Here is a 16,384-nt window from a genome sequence, read left to right as displayed (position 1 = left end):
CTTTTTGTTTAGCGGTTTAGGAGGCACTGACATTCGTCACTAAATAACCTTTGATTGGCCTACATAACTATAGAAACCCCACTAGACACCGAGACCAACCGCGCCGTACCGAGCGAGAATTTTGGTGGTGTCTCAGGCCAAGGGAGCGAGGGAAACAATGATATTGTCGGCCATATTAGGGAATAACCTTGAGGATCCCAACAATCTCAAGGGCCAAATACATTCCTAATTCATATCTAAATCTTCATTCGAGAATGGAATCAACTGTGGGGAAAGATCGGGGGCTGTCTGAAACGTTTTATCAAAGGGCCATAGTGGACGCCGGATACGGTGGTGTCCAAGACGTAGCAAATCTTGATCGACACCGCCAGGTGTCAAAGCAAGCATCCAGTCTGCCGCCATACCAAAGAGCTCTGGCTCGAGGTAGCCGATCTTGACTATGACGATATGCGCCTCTCGCGGACTGAGATTTAGATTAATGAAATCACTCTCATGGTGATACGGCTTCCGGAGTTTGGTCAGGATGGTAAATACGCTTCCAACCTGTAGAACTGCTTCGACCTCAGCGTCAGGATCTCCATACTTAATGGAATGAATGCGTCCAGTCATAGTAATAGGGCTAGCGTGCAGATTGTCAACTTGCGCACCGGTGGTGACCGTCACCGTGGTACCGACACCTGCCTTTATGATAACATCAATTGCCTTGGGGCCTGGAATGCTGGCATAAATCACAGTTGGGTTGGTATCTTTTCGAAATTCCGTGCGCTCCAGCAATTGTATAAGGGCAAATGTCACATCCCCTGATCCACCAGCGGTAGGATTATCTCCCGAATCAGATATAAAGAACGGCCTGGCTGAGGAGTCCAATGCGCGGTCAATGCATTCGGAGAACGACCCAATCGGTGCAACAAAATGGAAGTCCCGGTGAACACCCCAGAAGAAAGATGCAAGTCGCTTTGCTCCTGCAATGACGGCAACCTTATTCCACCCGGTCACCATTACCACAGCATGATTTCGTGGCTCATCTGCCCATGCATAGCCAACCCAAATAGCCACATCTAACACATCATTCATTGATTCAATTTGTGGAATCAGGGAATACAGGCTTTTTGCTGGCTCGTTGCGAGTTGAGGTCTGCTCCCCCGGCAGCAAGATAGGAACTGGGACCCATGATTTCAAGGGTCTATTCTTTCGTCCAGTGTCAGTCCGTGACATCAGAACATGGACAAGGTTGCGACACGCCCGTTCCTTTGTTTCCAATTCATCCTCGTGAGGCGCCATACGATAGCAAGTGATCAGATCAGTCTGGTGGGCCAGCTCTCTGGACACATTTCCATGCAGATCCATGGATGCGGAGACCAGAACATCTGGGCCAATAACAGTCCTGATCCGCCGGAGAAGGTCTGCTTCGACATCTTCCATATCCTCCACACACATTGCCCCGTGGATATCGTACCATAATCCATCAATGGGGGTTGAGGCAACGATTGCAGCCAGCCGCTCTAGGATTTCCCTAGAAAGTTGTTCAAAGTCAGCCCTTACAACCATTCCCCCTGGAAGAGCATGGCCGATAAGCGCCCCCTTCCAATCTACAACCTCTGCTAGATAAGTGCCGCGATGTAAAAAAGGGTATTCCTCGACCACCTCCGTGCCTCGGCGTGGATGAAATGCCCCACCAAGTGTCCGAGCGGGGGAAAAGGTCGAAGTCTCGCAAGCAAGTCCTGCAATTGCGATAATTGGTCGAGACATTATCAAAGAGGGAAAGATTGTGAGAAGATCAAGTTCAAATAAGATAGAAAGATACCTAGGTAGAGTATTGTGAGCTTTTGTTTCTGTCAGCAATCTCGTCGGTTTCCCCGCTTCCAAGACAAGATCGGGAAAGGGTAACGTTGCGCCTAGTCATTAATAAGTGTCAAGGGAGGACGAGAATAACGTGTGGAGATATATAGATATAGATATATATGTATATGTAATGCACTTCCTAGTTGAATGAACATCTCATTCACATGAAATCTGATATAAGCAATGTCAACAACTTTTCAATTGAGAGCAAATCACGGAATACTTTGTACGTACTTTGGTATTTGGGCTTCTAGGATCATCATGTGACCCTGTCGCACTGCAAAACCACTCCCTATACGGAGTACGTGTCCTCGTACTCCACACAAGCTACGTATGTAAATACAAACCAGCCAATATAAGCCATGAGTCCGTACGTTGGCGCAAAGGCACCAATTCTTGAAGTTGCGTGTTTCAATCAAGAATCAGCTGTGGTTGCTGCGAGAGCCGGAGCAGACCGTGTCGAGTGAGTTTTATGCTCAAGACCCCCTGGCCATTCTATCGACGTTCCAGGAGCAGTTTATGTTTGAATACTTCTCTTTTGGGGTTTGAAACATCCTTTCGTCTTTTGACTAATCTTGCCCAAGGTTATGCAAGGATTATTATCTCGGTGGACTATCGCCCAAACCAGAGGTTCTCCAAAATTTGAGATCACAGATCACAATACCAATATATGCAATGGTTCGACCACACGCAGATGGCTTTTGTTACAAGGACCTCGATTTTGAGGTGATGAAAGAGACGCTCAATTCTCTCAAATCCCTCGGGGCTGACGGTTTCGTCTTTGGAATTCTGACTGAATCCCCACAAAAATATGGCCCCAATACCTCATGGGTTGATGTATCCCGTAATAAGCAGCTTGTACAACTAGCTGAGGGGCGACCTTGCACATTTCATCGCGCCTTTGATCTCATTCCTGAGTCCCACTGGGAGACCGCATTGGCCGATATCAGAGAGTGTGGTTTTGCATCCATTTTAACAAATGGTGGTCCCTCAGGAACAAAAGCAGCAGAGTGCATCGACAAATTGCAAACTCTAGTACGCTATCAAGCGAAACTTGAAGACCACAGGGAACTTCACACCCACAAATTTCCAGAAATCATCGTTGGAGGTGGTGTGAGGGCATCAAACATAGGCTTGCTCCATATGACTACCGGTGCCTCGGCCTTCCATTCCGCTGCTTTACTGGCCTCTAAAACTCTTACCTGCGCAGATGAGGTATTTGAGATGAAAGATAAGATTACACAGGCAAGAGAAAAATGAACAGGCGAGATAATCATTCCACGCGTTGTGTCGATTCTGGACCTCCAAATTCGTTACGCGTACAACAGTTGAGGTGCGGGTTAGAGACCTTTCTGGCAAGGGCTCACAAAGTCTGATGCGAAATATGAGTAGTAGTTTGTATGCTTTTTCTTTTCGTCCCCAAATGCATTCTAAATTTCTGAGAAACAAGAAAGTGCTGACGCATTTCATACATTGCTCTGACTCATAGTATAAGGCATATTGTTCCTTTGAGCACTCCAGAGCGTCGTCAATGTAAATTTCTTACCTATATCTGTAACATTTTGAGTTACGGGCTCCTCGTCCATTGGTTGCTATTGATATTTCATACTTAGTGCGCTAACACAGGAATCCGTTCGCTTATTCTTCAAAATTTTGAGCACGCATCAATATATCCAAATTTCTCTGGTACAATACATGAGTAATTTGACCCTTAACAATAGTGGACGGGCTGTCTTGGTAGGAGTCGTAGCTATGCGTCTGGATTGGTCATACTATGGATAGCAGCCATCTGTTTTGACATGGTCAATCGCAACGCTCTCCCTGTTCCTGCCCATAGTCTCAGAGGGATCGTCACCTGTATTCGGAGTGACTTTGAATATTCGGTGGTCTGATCAAAGCTTTGCGACTGACTGAAGACCTAGATCCTCAAATCCTATCGATCTGTCGGACACATGGATAGAGGACGAATCTATGGCTGCTTTATGCTTCCCTTAATAGGCAATGTTTCCACCAGTCAGATATTCATGAATTCTCGGAGTAGTCCTTACCTCAGTGTCGGCACCGGAATCAAGATAATCTGGCTCATCGCGAGGCCAATCCTAAGGCGGTCCCATCGGCGTAAGTCGATGGCAGAAAGTAGATCACTGAGATCGACTAGTTTTGTCTCAAAGGATGACGTTGCAGCATTAGCTGCAGATGCGAGATGACCGATTGACCCTAAATCAGGCTGTGTCAATCAATGATTTCATGACAGTCAAGGGATCTTGCTACCTTTGCCCATCTGGTTTCGAGATTTCGATTCTGAGAAGAAATCCAGACCTCCCCTGCCACGGCCTGATCGGCTGGTATGCCGACACAATAACTGCAACCGGGGTGCCGATTTCAAAGCCTACAGCTGTGTAGATATCGCATAGCCCCTGCTCGCCTAAGCGATATAGTTTTGGCATTGAGCCGGGGCCGATCTTTCTTTTCCCCTTCACGGTTGGATTGAACTGTCTTTTTGTTGCTTGTTCCATTACTGGAGCACCGAGGTTAGATCTTCCTCTGTGGTAGTGCAAGCCCCAAGAAAGCACCCATTCAGCTGCATTCCCTCTTCGGCGACTGGAACCACATCACCCGGCTTAGGATGGCGTGCGATGAAAAACCCCAAGTTTATAAGGTAAATCTCATGAACTGCGGCATACTTCGCATCGGTATCAGGCTGGAAGTACACCTTATAGGATTTGTAATGAGCAAATCTGCGTTTATGAATGAAATTCAGGGTGACATCATCTGGCACAAATGGTCCAGCTACGCTACCAAGTTTCTTTCTTATATTAGCAGATTCAGCCCAACTGATTCATGGGTGTGACCTACTGCGGGCATGTTTGAAATTGCGAAGCGGGGATCAAAAGATGGATATCTGAGTCATAGTCCTGTGATACGGGCGAACTAGCATATTATAGGCGCTTTTCATTCCCTGAAAACTCACAATTAGTCTTCAATCACGGCGCCTCTTCAAGCAAGCAAACCTACTCCCCAAGGCACCTCAGAAGTAAGTACCCAATGAAGACGAACACAAATTATATTGCCTGGAATTCAATCCCTCGTGGGTTAAATCATGCATCGCTATTATATTTCCACTCATAGTCATCCCTCGGCGGTCCTCCGCCTTTTTATCAGAACATAGTGGATTGATCTTTCACGCTCAGCGGAATTGAGTGGTCCTAGCCACGCAGTCACAAGAAACGACTTTTGCAATGATTGTTATTTCGTGAGAGAATCATTCTCAGATATTACTAGGTTTCCCAACATAGTTGGCTGGTGGCAAATCGCAAGGACACCGGTCGGCACATCAGCCCCCCGTTTCTTCGTATGATCGGTGCGAAGAAAGGTTAAGATGTACTCCAGGCTTTGTTAAACATTCTGTGTGTAATATGAGGTGTCTGAAACTCGATATCGAGAGGTTACCAATTCTGCTTAAAGCAGGTGGCGCAACTAGACTCAAGCATACTCACCTTCTGGAACGACTATAAGTATTCCCCGAATCTGTTCTAAAGCTCGAACTAATTGGTCGAAAGTTATCGGATTATCTTAAGCCTTAATTTATATTCGATATATTACAGATTTGTAGCAGTCTTGAAAGGGCCAAAGGGTCTTAAATCTCACCTCTCAGGGGTTATACAGACGTTACATGGTTTCACTGTAGTGATAGAGAAGATACACCGCTTGAACCGAGTACTGCTGTTGAACGGACTTTGATGTGCAGATGCTACGGATCGCATTTATGAAATTTGAATGTTGCTTTCCTGACGGAGTCTATTCTTTGCCCCATGGCAACTGGGCCTCGGGAGAACAGCACAGCTCGTCTGTTGCGTTGTGACCCATGTCGGCCGGCCCTTAGCGCTATTGCGAGGAGTTGGTCGAGTCGCAACTATCGTTTTTTCAAGTGTTCATGTAGCTCGGCCTACAGTTAGAGTCTAGAAAATTGGTTACATATCCATCAAATGGTGCAAAGGGCTTTAAAGTGAGGTATCTCAATTCGAGTGTCATCTATCTGCTTATATCATACAAGGGTACACAAGTATCTCGAATCTAGATATTTGCACATATACTATGCACATCTCATCGAGAGAATACATAGTACATACTAAACCCTGCGTACTCCGTAACCAGGGAAGGCGTCGAAAGGTTATGGTTTCTTCACCCAACCGGCGATATAGGCCCATGCACTGTTGTTCTTAACTAGTCCGCAGTTATGTTTGTTGATACATAATGAAAAAGTGTAGATGGTATCGTGTTGATCTAGACCTATACGCTACTAAGTGCGCTTATAGCCCCAACGATTGGCCCTCGTGAGTTGGCAAGCGATTGTTGAATATCTTGTACTCATTTCGTATGGCTCATAAGGGAGACTACCTGGATAAGATCATCAATATATTGCGGTCTGATACATAGTGAGGGGAGCCAAAAGCGCCATACACTCATACATTGGGACTTAGTGATATCTAACAGAAATAGATATCAATCGTTTTTGAGCAAAGAATCTTTGCATGTGGTTGAAATTTCGCACACCTATAAACTCCTCCTTTCTTACGGTGTTCCATCTGATGAGCAACAGTTTCAGGCCTATGAGGCTGGTTAAATATCCCCATCTCAGTCCAGAACGTGCCCCTTGTGGGTGGGTCGAGCAGATCAAGCCCGGCCCTTTTATCACAAGTGACGATGGGAGTCTTCCAGCTTTGTCCTCTTAGGTTCTACTTTTACAAACGTGCGGTGAGCGCACTGGTCGTTCTTACGATATCGTTTTCGACATCTCACAAAGCATCTAGAACACGGGGTTTGTGGACGTGCACGAAAAGATCTACAAATGGCCAATTGGGCCAAGGCCCATTTGCTGTACGATTTATTGGGCATTAGCAACTCTGGCGTCCCCGTTCTTCCCAGGTCCTATCGAGGATGGTTCTGTCTCTTCGTTTGTGCAATCATGTCTGTCACGAGATGCCTGCCTTCTCTTCGTATGACACTAATCCTTCATCTCTTCATTTGCGACATGTTAGGTTTGGCTTGTGCAGGTGGTACACATGCTCATGTTTTGTTTGATGCTCTTTGGTAAGAAATGAAACGCAACCCAAGGCGAGGAAGACATGTGGGAGACAAGAATATGACTTTTTGATTACAAAATGTCTTCAGCGCTGAAAAAAACGAAAAGAAAAGAAAAGAGCAACGTGCTGAGGTTTTTATATCATCAACATGGTTTGGAGGCCTCACTGTGCGAGATCCACGAACCGTTCATTGCTCTGTCGTTGTTCAACCAATTCAAAAGCCCGGAGAATATTAGGCGCCTGATGGCCAATCAAGGGTAATGGGAATCTGTATCGATGGTTTGGGGATTGGATAGACAGCAGGACGTCCTCTTTGATCGCCCAGTCAAATTGCTGGTGCTCCAATCGCTCCAATCGAACAGGTATTTGTACGGTTGGCACCAGTTGCTGTTTTTCTGCCGACCGTCGCGAGGTCTCTTGAGTCTCGACAATGAACGAGTACTTGGCGATCCGAATTTTTCCACCACAACGGCGATGATGCTCCCAGCAATTCACCGCGACGAGGTCACTAATATGAGACACATGCAATCCACTTTCTTCAAGCGTTTCACGCACCAGGGAATCGAGTAGTGTTCCATCAGTTTCCAGTTCGCATGCGCCTCCGGGGCCCTCCCAACACCCGGGCATCGAGTCTGTCAGTGCACGCTGGAGAAGAAGGATGCGCGGGGTGGGATCGGCATGAGAGAAAATGTAGGCGCCAACACCAAAGCCTTCAAATTCAGGTCGGGCGGTCACAAATTCCCTGAGAGGAATGGTGAAATACTCGAGATGTGGAGCAACAGTATAGGTCATCTTGGTGGGAGATATGGACAGGAAATGGAATCATTCTATGAGCAGTGCGGATGGTGAGTTTTGTCTTCCCCGCTAAATACGAACCCGCCTAAGTGCTTTTGCATGCGAGGCTCGGAATCACAAACGATGAACGATGAAAATTAACAAAGAAAAAGATCAAACTAGAAATTTGAATAACAGAAAACGCCAATATAACCTTGAAGTCATGCCAACTAAGACGATTTAGGCTATCAAGTGCACTGAAAGTCATTGCATTTCGGACTAGATATGTACATTTGAGTGCGAAATCTAATTTGGTTTTAATTTTCTGCTCTTGATAATCCTAGGTTCTAATAATGATGATTGGGGTATCCCAAAAAGAGTTGGAGATGATTGCATGACAGCCAGAGGTGCAAATGGCAATATAAATCACGAAATTGGTAAGGAGTCAATGGCTTAGTTGAAGACAACAGTCTTGTGACCATTCAAGATCACCCGTCGCTCTGTCACGTACTTGACAGCAGTGGCAAGCACATTGCTCTCCACGTTGCTACCGGCATGAGTCAGCTCCTTCGGGCTCATGCCGTGGTTGACCCGAACGACGTTCTGTTCGATGATCGGGCCTTCGTCTAGATCACTGGTGACAAAATGGGCGGTGGCGCCAATGATCTTCACTCCGCGATCGTAGGCCTGGTGGTAAGGCTTAGCACCCTTGAAAGAGGGCAAGAAGCTGTGGTGGATGTTGATGATGCGGCCGGACATGGCGGAACACAGGGTTGGGGACAACACCTGCATATAACGAGCCAACACAATCAAATCAATGTTATGTTGGCCCACCAATTCTAAAATCTGAGCTTCCTGCTGGGCCTTGGTTTCCGCGGTGACCGGGAGGTGGTGGAATGGAATATTATAGGTGGCCGCGAGAGTAGCGAAATCCGGGTGGTTGGAAACGATCAGAGGAACCTCAATGCTCAACTGGCCAGTGGATTGGCGGAAGAGCAGGTCATTGAGGCAGTGGCCAATCTTGGAGACCATGATCAGCACGCGCGGCTTTTTCGCCGTGGGGTTGATCTCGAAGTTGAGGGAGAATGACTGGGCAGTGGGCTCAAACGCAGAGCGCAATTTCTCGAGTTCGGGGGTTTCATTTCCCCCCTGCAACCGCAAATTGTGTGCGCATAAAAAAGCGCTCTGAGGCAGGATCTCCGAATTGCGACGAATCGATAATGTTGAGGTTGTTTTGCACGAGGAATGCAGTGACCGCATGGACAATACCGGGACGGTCGGGGCCAGAAAGGATCAAAATGAAGCTGGAAGCCATGTTAAATGAAAGGACGGTGTTGAATCCGCCAATATTCCTTCAAATGTCTAAGAGGATATAGTGAAATTGCGATTCTTTTTTTTTGTGAATCCCACTTGCCGGTTTCGGCGATGACTCATCCGGCATTACTTGAGGTCGCAGCCACGCAGGTACCCAAGTACCCCGGTACGACGGGGTCGTTTTCACCGGATCCAGGCCTGGCGGGAAAATGAGGGTACCTGAATTACCTTGACCTTCATCAACAAAGTTTCTTAGTTCCTATAGTAAAAGGAAGCTTGAGACCCCATACAAACGCAGAGATAGACCGTCTAAGAAAATCGAAATATTTCCATTGGCAAAAGATCGAAAGCTTCAGTTTTGACACTTGTAAACCTACAAGAAAATGGAGAGATCCCCCTTTGGATAGGGAGAGCTTCATGTTTAGGCCATGGGAGTTAGTTATTCCGTGCCGGCACCATTTATCATACACTGGATATTGGTGCCTTAAAGCAGTCAATATTCAGGCATCAACTCAGGCATTCAGGCCGCAGAGTAGTGAAAACAACCCTGGATATGTCCCCGTACCCCGGCCGCCTAGTGAGATCGGCTTTCACTTGATCTTCACTTGATTTTCATTTGGTTTCTTTGTCTTTGAAGTATTATATTTGGGACTTGGACTTGGATTCGATGAGGAATCTCAACTCGATAGTCTCATGTCATAAATCGCCGGATTCTATAACCGTTTCTCTATCGCGACCAAAAAAGCCACTCGGCACTAAAATCATGCATCCATCTCACCTCCGGTGTCATGGGACTACAACTTGGCAACAGGCCTGTGCTCGGTATTGTGCTCCTGCTTGGGATTAAACTAAATTACCCGAACGCGCTAATGCACTGCACCTTCCAGCCAGTGCAGACACCGCAAATTACCGGGAATTGGGGCGAAGCCTGCCCCCGCGATCTACTTCCTGCAGAATCCGGGGACTGACTACCTGGTCACGGATCCGAGGTATTTTCCCAATCTAGGTATGCCATGTCTCATTTCTCTCCCAAGTCAAGGTGCAGACGACATGGCGTTGTCCCTACCTAATTTGGAGGCTGGCCATTTAGCCGCCAATGCATCTCAATTCGATCCAGTTCCATTCTTGGTGCCTAGTTTGGGGGGGGCAGAATACACTATTTCCCTCAAGCGATGGAATCTTCACAGCCATCTCGGTGTGCCACCAAGACCCAAGGCGCCTCCTCCACAAAATCACTCCATCTACTTCTGAGGCCCGTCGCGGGGCTTAGGGAACGCCCTCCGTGTCCCCGGAGTATTTTGTTGCACTTCTCCATTGGGAAACAAGACATCTTCTCATTTTACGGTCGTACGGACCGTAGAGCCGTGAGATGAAGCTCAATTTGAATGATCTATCCCATTGGAATATAAAAGGACCCTATACCCGTGTGCGAATTTCTCATCATTCATCAAGACCTCAGCCCAGTACACATCGACACTGGACATCATGGCCTCCGCTCTCTCCTTCAAGATTTACAAAAATGCCCTGCTGTTGGCCGCCTTTCTCGGGGCAGCACACGGACAGCAGGTGGGCACAAACAAGGCCGAAGTCCATCCGTCCTTGACATGGCAAAAGTGCACTGCTGGAGGAAGCTGCGCTCCTCAGAGCGGTAAGGTCGTCGTCGACGCCAACTGGCGCTGGGTTCACAACACCGGCGGCTACACCAATTGCTACAGTGGCAATAAATGGGATACAACTATCTGCCCAGACGATGTTACTTGTGCCAAGAACTGTGCCCTCGAAGGTGCCGACTACCCGGGCACTTATGGTGTTACGGCCAGCGGCAGCTCTTTGCGGCTGAACTTCGTCACCGAGGCGTCTCAGAAGAACATCGGCTCACGTCTCTACCTGATGGCGGATGATGACAAGTACGAGATGTTCCATCTGCTCAATCAGGAGTTCACCTTTGATGTCGATGTCTCGAACCTTCCCTGCGGCTTGAACGGCGCGCTCTACTTCGTTTCCATGGACGAAGATGGTGGCATGGCACGGTACCCTGCCAACAAAGCCGGCGCCAAGTACGGTACTGGTTACTGTGATGCCCAATGCCCTCGTGATCTCAAGTTCATCAACGGGCAAGCTAACGTCGAAGGGTGGGTGCCGTCTTCCAACGATGCCAACGCTGGTGTTGGTAATTACGGCTCTTGCTGTGCCGAGATGGATATTTGGGAGGCCAACTCAATCTCCACTGCATTCACGCCCCATCCCTGTGATGATCCAGCCCAGACTAGGTGCACTGGAACTTCTTGTGGCGGCACATACAGCAGTGATCGCTATGGCGGTACTTGTGACCCTGATGGGTGTGATTTCAACCCCTACCGCATGGGTGACCAGTCTTTCTATGGCCCGAACAAGATCGTTGATACCGCCTCCCCCTTCACTGTGGTCACTCAGTTCATCACTGATGACGGTACCTCCACCGGTACCCTCTCGGAAATCAAGCGCTTCTACGTGCAGAATGGAAAGGTTATCCCCCAGTCTGTGTCGAAAGTCAGCGGTGTCACTGGCAACTCTATCACCGACTCCTTCTGCAATGCTCAGAAGTCCGCATTCAAGGACACGGACGTATTCACTAAGCATGGCGGCATGGCCGGCATGGGAGCCGGTCTTGCCGACGGCATGGTTCTGGTGATGAGTCTCTGGGACGACCACTCGGCCAACATGCTGTGGCTCGATAGCACCTACCCGACCAGTGCCTCTTCCACTACCCCCGGTGCTGCTCGTGGTAGCTGCGACATTTCCTCTGGCGACCCGGCGGATGTTGAAGCTAACCACCCGAACGCCTACGTTGTATACTCCAACATCAAGGTCGGTCCCATCGGTTCGACTTTCGACTCGACCAACCCAGGCTCCGGCACTACCACCACCAAGGCCACTACCACCACCAAGGCCACTACCACAACTCAAGCCACCACCACTACCAAGACCACCACCACTACTACCACTACGACTGGAGCAAGCACCACCGGCGCTCCTCAGTATGCGCAGTGTGGTGGGGTTAACTGGACCGGTCCAACCACCTGTGCCAGCCCATACACTTGCAAGAAGTCGAATGAATACTACTCGCAGTGTCTGTAGATAAGCAACCTTGCTAGCTGAGTGGCAAGTTGGACAATGGGGGAAGGTGGAGGTGATACGCTTGGGACGGGTTGGATCAAGTTGTCTCAATTATATTGATCTTTTTCACTTTCTTTATGGACTTAGGAGATTTTCATTTCACTTGCAATCGAAGTCTGTATTCATGTTTATGCTCTATTCTTTGTCTTTGATCCTATGATACATGATTACCATATAGTACACATTTCCGGTCTTACTTTCTTTCATCTTAAGTTTTGACAATAGACACCGTCCACATTTCAAAATATCATCAGCTTATCCTCCGTATGGTCTCATCTATCCGCCTACTCGAAAGGTCTATTTTCTTTCCCGAACAATGTCCACTGAGGTATAATTAGATTCTCATTGAATGTCCTACTCCCTATCAGGGTCAGCTTTCAACTAAATTCATTCAAATTCATCGGATCAAGACTAAGAATGATTTTATCCGGTTCCCGTGAATAACCGATGCCCATAGACTCCGGTGTCAGCACTAAAAATTCCGCTAATAAGTCCTGCACGGCATATCCCATGTTCCCAAGCCCAGCTGGTGCAGGTGGCGTTACCTTGTTCATCTTGAAGAAGCCAGAAGCCGGAGTCTGCTCCGACTAATCAAGCCACGTTGGTTTTGCCTGCATGGTGAGCGCTTGTACTTTCCGGAGTACACGCTAAAGATTGCATGGGCTGATTTCATGCAACTAGCGCACATCCGGTTATTTCATGGGGAAATTGCTGCGGGGAGATTATAGCCTACGGAGGTCTAGGGAAGAAAAACTATCTATATACCTGTATACATTGGAACGGCACGACAGTATTAGCAGTTAGTCAAGCCTTTCGATCATCAAGGATTTTATGCGAACTCCTCTTAATGCTGTTGATCATCTCCTATTTAGTGGGTTTTTTATCCCAACAATTCTTACTCAAGTTCCGGTAGGCCGGACAAGGGGCCTAGTGGTATAGTCCCCCAATCTTAACCCAGTCGAGATTATCCCGGCAATTTTATCCTTCCCCGTTGGACCCGGATGTATGGCCTGAAACGAGCTAGGGCAATCTGACAAGCGTCGGGGGCTTGGCAATATTTTCTTTCGGAATATTGCATCCTAATTGATCACTTTGATCCCATTTCCTGTCCGGCATACCCCATATTTTACGCTTCGTTCTTCAGGTTTCACGCCTTCAGTGGCGCCCTTCCACGAAACATGAAATTTCCGACATTCCAGCCACCAACTTTGCAACTTTTGATGCCGTGATGAATTTGGAACATATTTTGCTCACCTCTACAATCTTCACACTTGATCTGACTCGGACTCGGGGGGGCGGTCCGCAAAGACCGAATGGAGAACTTGAAGATGATTTCCGTCTTTCCGGGGAAAAGTGTTTGCGCGAAGATTCACAGTCTCTGTCCTATGGGGACCATTCATGATCAGGGAGTTCGGTCCTTGTCGGTATCGTCCATTGTGACTTGATATAAAAGTCACATCTTGTCTCCCGTTGCAATGTATATTCCATAGCATCCTCGAGAACTTTCACTTTGCCAAAATGCGGTATACATCTTTGCTCGCTATAGCTGGCGTCACAGGCCTGGTGGCGGCAGCGCCAGGACCATCCCTATCAAAAAGAGCATCTTCCTTTGTTTGTACGATGTGTAACAATCCTGGTGGAAACTGGATGTCTGACCAGGTCGTGCATAGGGTTCGGCGCAAACGAAGCTGGGGCAGAGTTTGGGAGTGGAAACATTCCGGGGGTATTGGGTACCGATTACATCTGGCCATCAACCTCAGCTATTCAAACTCTGCGGAGCGCAGGGATGAATCTCTTCCGTGTTCCCTTTGCAATGGAGCGGTTGGTTCCTGGAACTCTGACGTCAAGTCCGGATGCGACCTACCTGGCTGCACTGAAAAGTGTATGTGCTCTGGCTTTTCATATATCCAAGATTGATGCTAAATTTGGCACAGACTGTCAACTTCATCACATCTAGCGGTGGATATGCTGTTATTGACCCTCACAATTTTGGAAGATAGTAAGTTGAATCGTATTTACGTGGACTACTCACCTGACCTTGTATAGTTATGGCAATATCATCACCTCGACTAGTGACTTTGCAGCATTTTGGAAGACACTTGCTTCAGAATTCGCGTCGAATGAGAGGGTCATCTTCGATACAAGTAAGATACACCTTTCCAGTCCTAAAGCCATACACTAACTTTGTAGATAATGAATTCAATTCCGAAGACCAAACCCTGGTGTTGAACCTGAATCAAGCTGCTATCAACGCGATCCGAGCCGCAGGAGCCAAATCGCAGTACATTTTCGTGGAAGGCAATTCGTGGAGCGGTGCATGGACATGGCCAACTGTCAATGACAATATGAAAGCCTTGACAGATCCACAAGGCTTGCTTATTTATGAGATGCACCAGTATCTGGATTCTGATGGTTCCGGCACATCAGAGGCTTGTGTGAGCTCAACCATTGGTAAAGAACGAGTGACGGCTGCCACAAAGTGGCTTAAGGACAATGGCAAGAAAGCCTTCTTGGGTGAATTTGCCGGTGGTCCCAATTCTGTTTGCAAAAGCGCTGTTACAGGTATGCTCGATTACTTGCAAGCAAACAGCGATGTCTGGCTTGGGGCGTCTTGGTGGTCCGCTGGACCATGGTGGGGAGACTACATGTACAGCTTTGAGCCTCCATCCGGCACAGCCTATACCTACTACATGAGTCTCCTGAAAAATTATTTCCCCGGCTCAGGTGGTTCAGGCGGGACAACGACCGCAGTTACCACCACCACCACCACCGTCGCCGCGACCACCACAACTGCAACTGGGCCAAGCACCACCGGGGCCCCTCAGTATGCGCAGTGCGGTGGAGTTAACTGGGCCGGTCCAACCACCTGTGTCAGCCCATACACCTGCAAGAAGTCGAATGACTACTACTCGCAGTGCCTGTAGTTGATTCAGGGGGCAGGAGAGAACAAAGGCTTTATGCTTTACTTGGGGTCTTATATATCTAGTCCAATCGTGATTCATCATTTATTCATTATCCAAATCTTCTATTCACACACTTCCAGTGGCTCTAACGATGTTGCCAAGATCATTCGTCAAGAGTCTCCTCGTGTTGCAGCAACATTTTATTTGAGGGTAATATCCCTCTCACCCGCTATAGAGTAGCAACTAACTCGTCTACACTCTTCATCTCGCGAGCATTGTTCTCGCCGACGTCCAGCGCAACCAAAAACCGACTCACACAGTTATAACCGGCGATGCCGGTGGTGAGCTCCACAATCTCACGGTCATTATACCCGACCGTCTTCAATTCAGCAAAAACATCATCTTCAACTCTGATGGTGCGAGTCATCTGGTCGGTATAGCGTAGAACGGCACGCTGCTGCGGGGTGAGTGCACTACTCTCAAGTCCGGCAGTACCCCCTCAGCGGTGCAAGGCAGTGTAAGAGTAGCGTGCAATTGATCTGGCTGGATGCCACCTTTCAAAGCCAATGGAGCGTGAGCATTCCATTCGTATGTAGCGTTATTGAGTACGGCAACACGGCAGACTGCCAACTCCATGATACCAGAGTCGATTATGGTACGCGACCGAATAGCTCCGATGAAGCTGTTCCAGCCATCGGCAACAGGTGGGCTGTGGAGGAGGGACAGATCAAGCGGGATCAAAGGACGGGGGTTTCTGCGCTCCGCGATGCGGGCATAAACGTCGGCGGTGTCGGGGGGTGCATCCACAGGTGGGGTGGAAGGAGCGTAGGGTAAACGCATGGTTCGCGGATGGTTGATTCCGATTGATTTGAGGGTATGTTTGAGGATGGTGAGTCTACGTTGGAATCTGTACATAAGAAAGTCCGGTTTGCATATTTGATTCAACTTAGCCGTCGGGAGGCAGGGTTATCGCGGGTGACATTGTTGATGCCGAGGGAAAAGGTCTTACCCGTCTATGTGGGGGAGTGTTTCTCCGGCAGGGATACACCCGTAGACGTTTAGAAATGTCTACCCTCTCATATAGAACAAACAAGCCAATTGATAACTGAGGTTATAGACAGCCCTGGAGGTTATCTAAAATATCCTTTAAGCATCCAAGGGTATTTGGGGGTTACTCCTCCGTGCAAAGATATATATGTACATATATATCGAGAGAGAGAGGACTCCTAGTCGACATATCAACCCAGGCACAATACTGTGTAGACATTCACAATCCCATTGGCAAGATGCCAATGGCCATACTGATACAAA

At 48.0% G+C, this 16,384-nt stretch overlaps 8 protein-coding genes across 8 annotated transcripts; 3 read left to right on the top strand and 5 right to left on the bottom strand.

The window, feature by feature from the left end:
• Positions 1-225: 225 nt before the first annotated feature.
• On the bottom strand, positions 226-1,749 carry N7500_001385 (M81 family metallopeptidase; the record flags this gene model as incomplete). Its single annotated transcript, XM_056672531.1, has 1 exon — positions 226-1,749. The coding sequence occupies one exon, from the start codon at positions 1,747-1,749 to the stop codon at positions 226-228; it is 1,524 nt and encodes a 507-aa protein (XP_056538104.1).
• Positions 1,750-2,204: 455 nt separating this feature from the next.
• N7500_001384 (copper homeostasis protein CutC) lies at positions 2,205-3,102 on the top strand (the record flags this gene model as incomplete). The annotated part of the gene is made up of 2 exons (XM_056672530.1): positions 2,205-2,305; positions 2,427-3,102. 2 exons carry the CDS (start codon positions 2,205-2,207, stop codon positions 3,100-3,102), a joined length of 777 nt encoding a protein of 258 aa, XP_056538103.1.
• A 1,255-nt stretch (positions 3,103-4,357) lies between these two features.
• N7500_001383 (uncharacterized protein) lies at positions 4,358-4,707 on the bottom strand (the record flags this gene model as incomplete). Its single annotated transcript, XM_056672529.1, has 2 exons — positions 4,358-4,648; positions 4,699-4,707. The coding sequence occupies 2 exons, from the start codon at positions 4,705-4,707 to the stop codon at positions 4,358-4,360; spliced, it is 300 nt and encodes a 99-aa protein (XP_056538102.1).
• Positions 4,708-7,088: 2,381 nt separating this feature from the next.
• On the bottom strand, positions 7,089-7,718 carry N7500_001382 (NUDIX hydrolase; the record flags this gene model as incomplete). Its single annotated transcript, XM_056672528.1, has 1 exon — positions 7,089-7,718. The coding sequence occupies one exon, from the start codon at positions 7,716-7,718 to the stop codon at positions 7,089-7,091; it is 630 nt and encodes a 209-aa protein (XP_056538101.1).
• A 435-nt stretch (positions 7,719-8,153) lies between these two features.
• On the bottom strand, positions 8,154-9,015 carry N7500_001381 (formyltetrahydrofolate deformylase; the record flags this gene model as incomplete). The annotated part of the gene is made up of 2 exons (XM_056672527.1): positions 8,154-8,849; positions 8,956-9,015. The coding sequence occupies 2 exons, from the start codon at positions 9,013-9,015 to the stop codon at positions 8,154-8,156; spliced, it is 756 nt and encodes a 251-aa protein (XP_056538100.1).
• Positions 9,016-10,499: 1,484 nt separating this feature from the next.
• Positions 10,500-12,131, top strand: cbhB (putative 1,4-beta-D-glucan-cellobiohydrolyase; the record flags this gene model as incomplete). Its single annotated transcript, XM_056672526.1, has 1 exon — positions 10,500-12,131. The coding sequence occupies one exon, from the start codon at positions 10,500-10,502 to the stop codon at positions 12,129-12,131; it is 1,632 nt and encodes a 543-aa protein (XP_056538099.1).
• A 1,557-nt stretch (positions 12,132-13,688) lies between these two features.
• egl2 (putative endoglucanase) lies at positions 13,689-15,094 on the top strand (the record flags this gene model as incomplete). The annotated part of the gene is made up of 5 exons (XM_056672525.1): positions 13,689-13,785; positions 13,841-14,052; positions 14,105-14,169; positions 14,217-14,314; positions 14,361-15,094. The coding sequence occupies 5 exons, from the start codon at positions 13,689-13,691 to the stop codon at positions 15,092-15,094; spliced, it is 1,206 nt and encodes a 401-aa protein (XP_056538098.1).
• Positions 15,095-15,302: 208 nt separating this feature from the next.
• On the bottom strand, positions 15,303-15,913 carry N7500_001378 (carboxymuconolactone decarboxylase family protein; the record flags this gene model as incomplete). Its single annotated transcript, XM_056672524.1, has 2 exons — positions 15,303-15,530; positions 15,569-15,913. The coding sequence occupies 2 exons, from the start codon at positions 15,911-15,913 to the stop codon at positions 15,303-15,305; spliced, it is 573 nt and encodes a 190-aa protein (XP_056538097.1).
• Positions 15,914-16,384: the final 471 nt, after the last annotated feature.

The sequence above is a fragment of the Penicillium coprophilum genome (genome assembly GCF_028826855.1).
Source record: "Penicillium coprophilum strain IBT 35676 chromosome Unknown utg000001l_segment0_segment0, whole genome shotgun sequence".
In the NCBI taxonomy this organism is placed as follows: Eukaryota; Fungi; Ascomycota; class Eurotiomycetes; order Eurotiales; family Aspergillaceae; genus Penicillium; species Penicillium coprophilum.
Note: the sequence above shows the minus strand (reverse complement) of the source record. Positions and strands in the feature narration are given on the sequence as shown.